Below are 560 nucleotides of genomic sequence, written 5' to 3' on the forward strand. Positions count from 1 at the left end.
GTATATGTATATATACTCAGGTGAAGCGTTTCATCCACCCGAGTGATCCCATGCTTACCAGCAAAGTCTACGGTGTCAGCGTGGCGTACGATCGTCTAGTCGCCACGCGCAGCGCCGAAAGCAGACGCGCGCGGAAAATGGCGGGGGGTAGCGCAGGACGGCCCGGAACGCCACAGACGCCCATGCGACCGACGACGGAAACAGCGGTGTTTGTGTGCAGCGTGGGGGATCGTGAGAAGGTCGAGGGGTTGAAGTGCCATGTGGTGAGGTGGGTAGAGTTAGTGTAGGTAGTCGACTGGGCGGTTGTGTTTAGTGGGGGTTTGCTTGTGGTGTATGCGTAGATAGTCGCTATAGTGTATATAGAGGTGTTTGTGTGTTGTGTGGGCGATCGCGAGAAGGTCGAGCGCTTGGGATGTTTCTTGTGGAAGTTAGTGTACTGAGGTGTCATCCCGCCCATCTACTGAATTCTTAATAGTACTTCACACCTTGCTCAATCTCAGTATATATGAGTCTGAGAGAGAGCGTGTGTGCCTGTGTGTGGTACAGTGCACTGCATATAT

The 560-nt window shown here is 53.2% G+C and overlaps 1 protein-coding gene across 1 annotated transcript; it reads right to left on the minus strand.

The window, feature by feature from the left end:
* Positions 1 to 67: 67 nt before the first annotated feature.
* On the minus strand, positions 68 to 448 carry SARC_18231 (hypothetical protein; the record flags this gene model as incomplete). The annotated part of the gene is made up of 1 exon (XM_014287686.1): positions 68 to 448. One exon carries the CDS (start codon positions 446 to 448, stop codon positions 68 to 70), a length of 381 nt encoding a protein of 126 aa, XP_014143161.1.
* Positions 449 to 560: the final 112 nt, after the last annotated feature.

This window comes from Sphaeroforma arctica, assembly GCF_001186125.1.
Source record: "Sphaeroforma arctica JP610 unplaced genomic scaffold supercont1.14718, whole genome shotgun sequence".
NCBI lineage: Eukaryota > Ichthyosporea > Ichthyophonida > Sphaeroforma > Sphaeroforma arctica.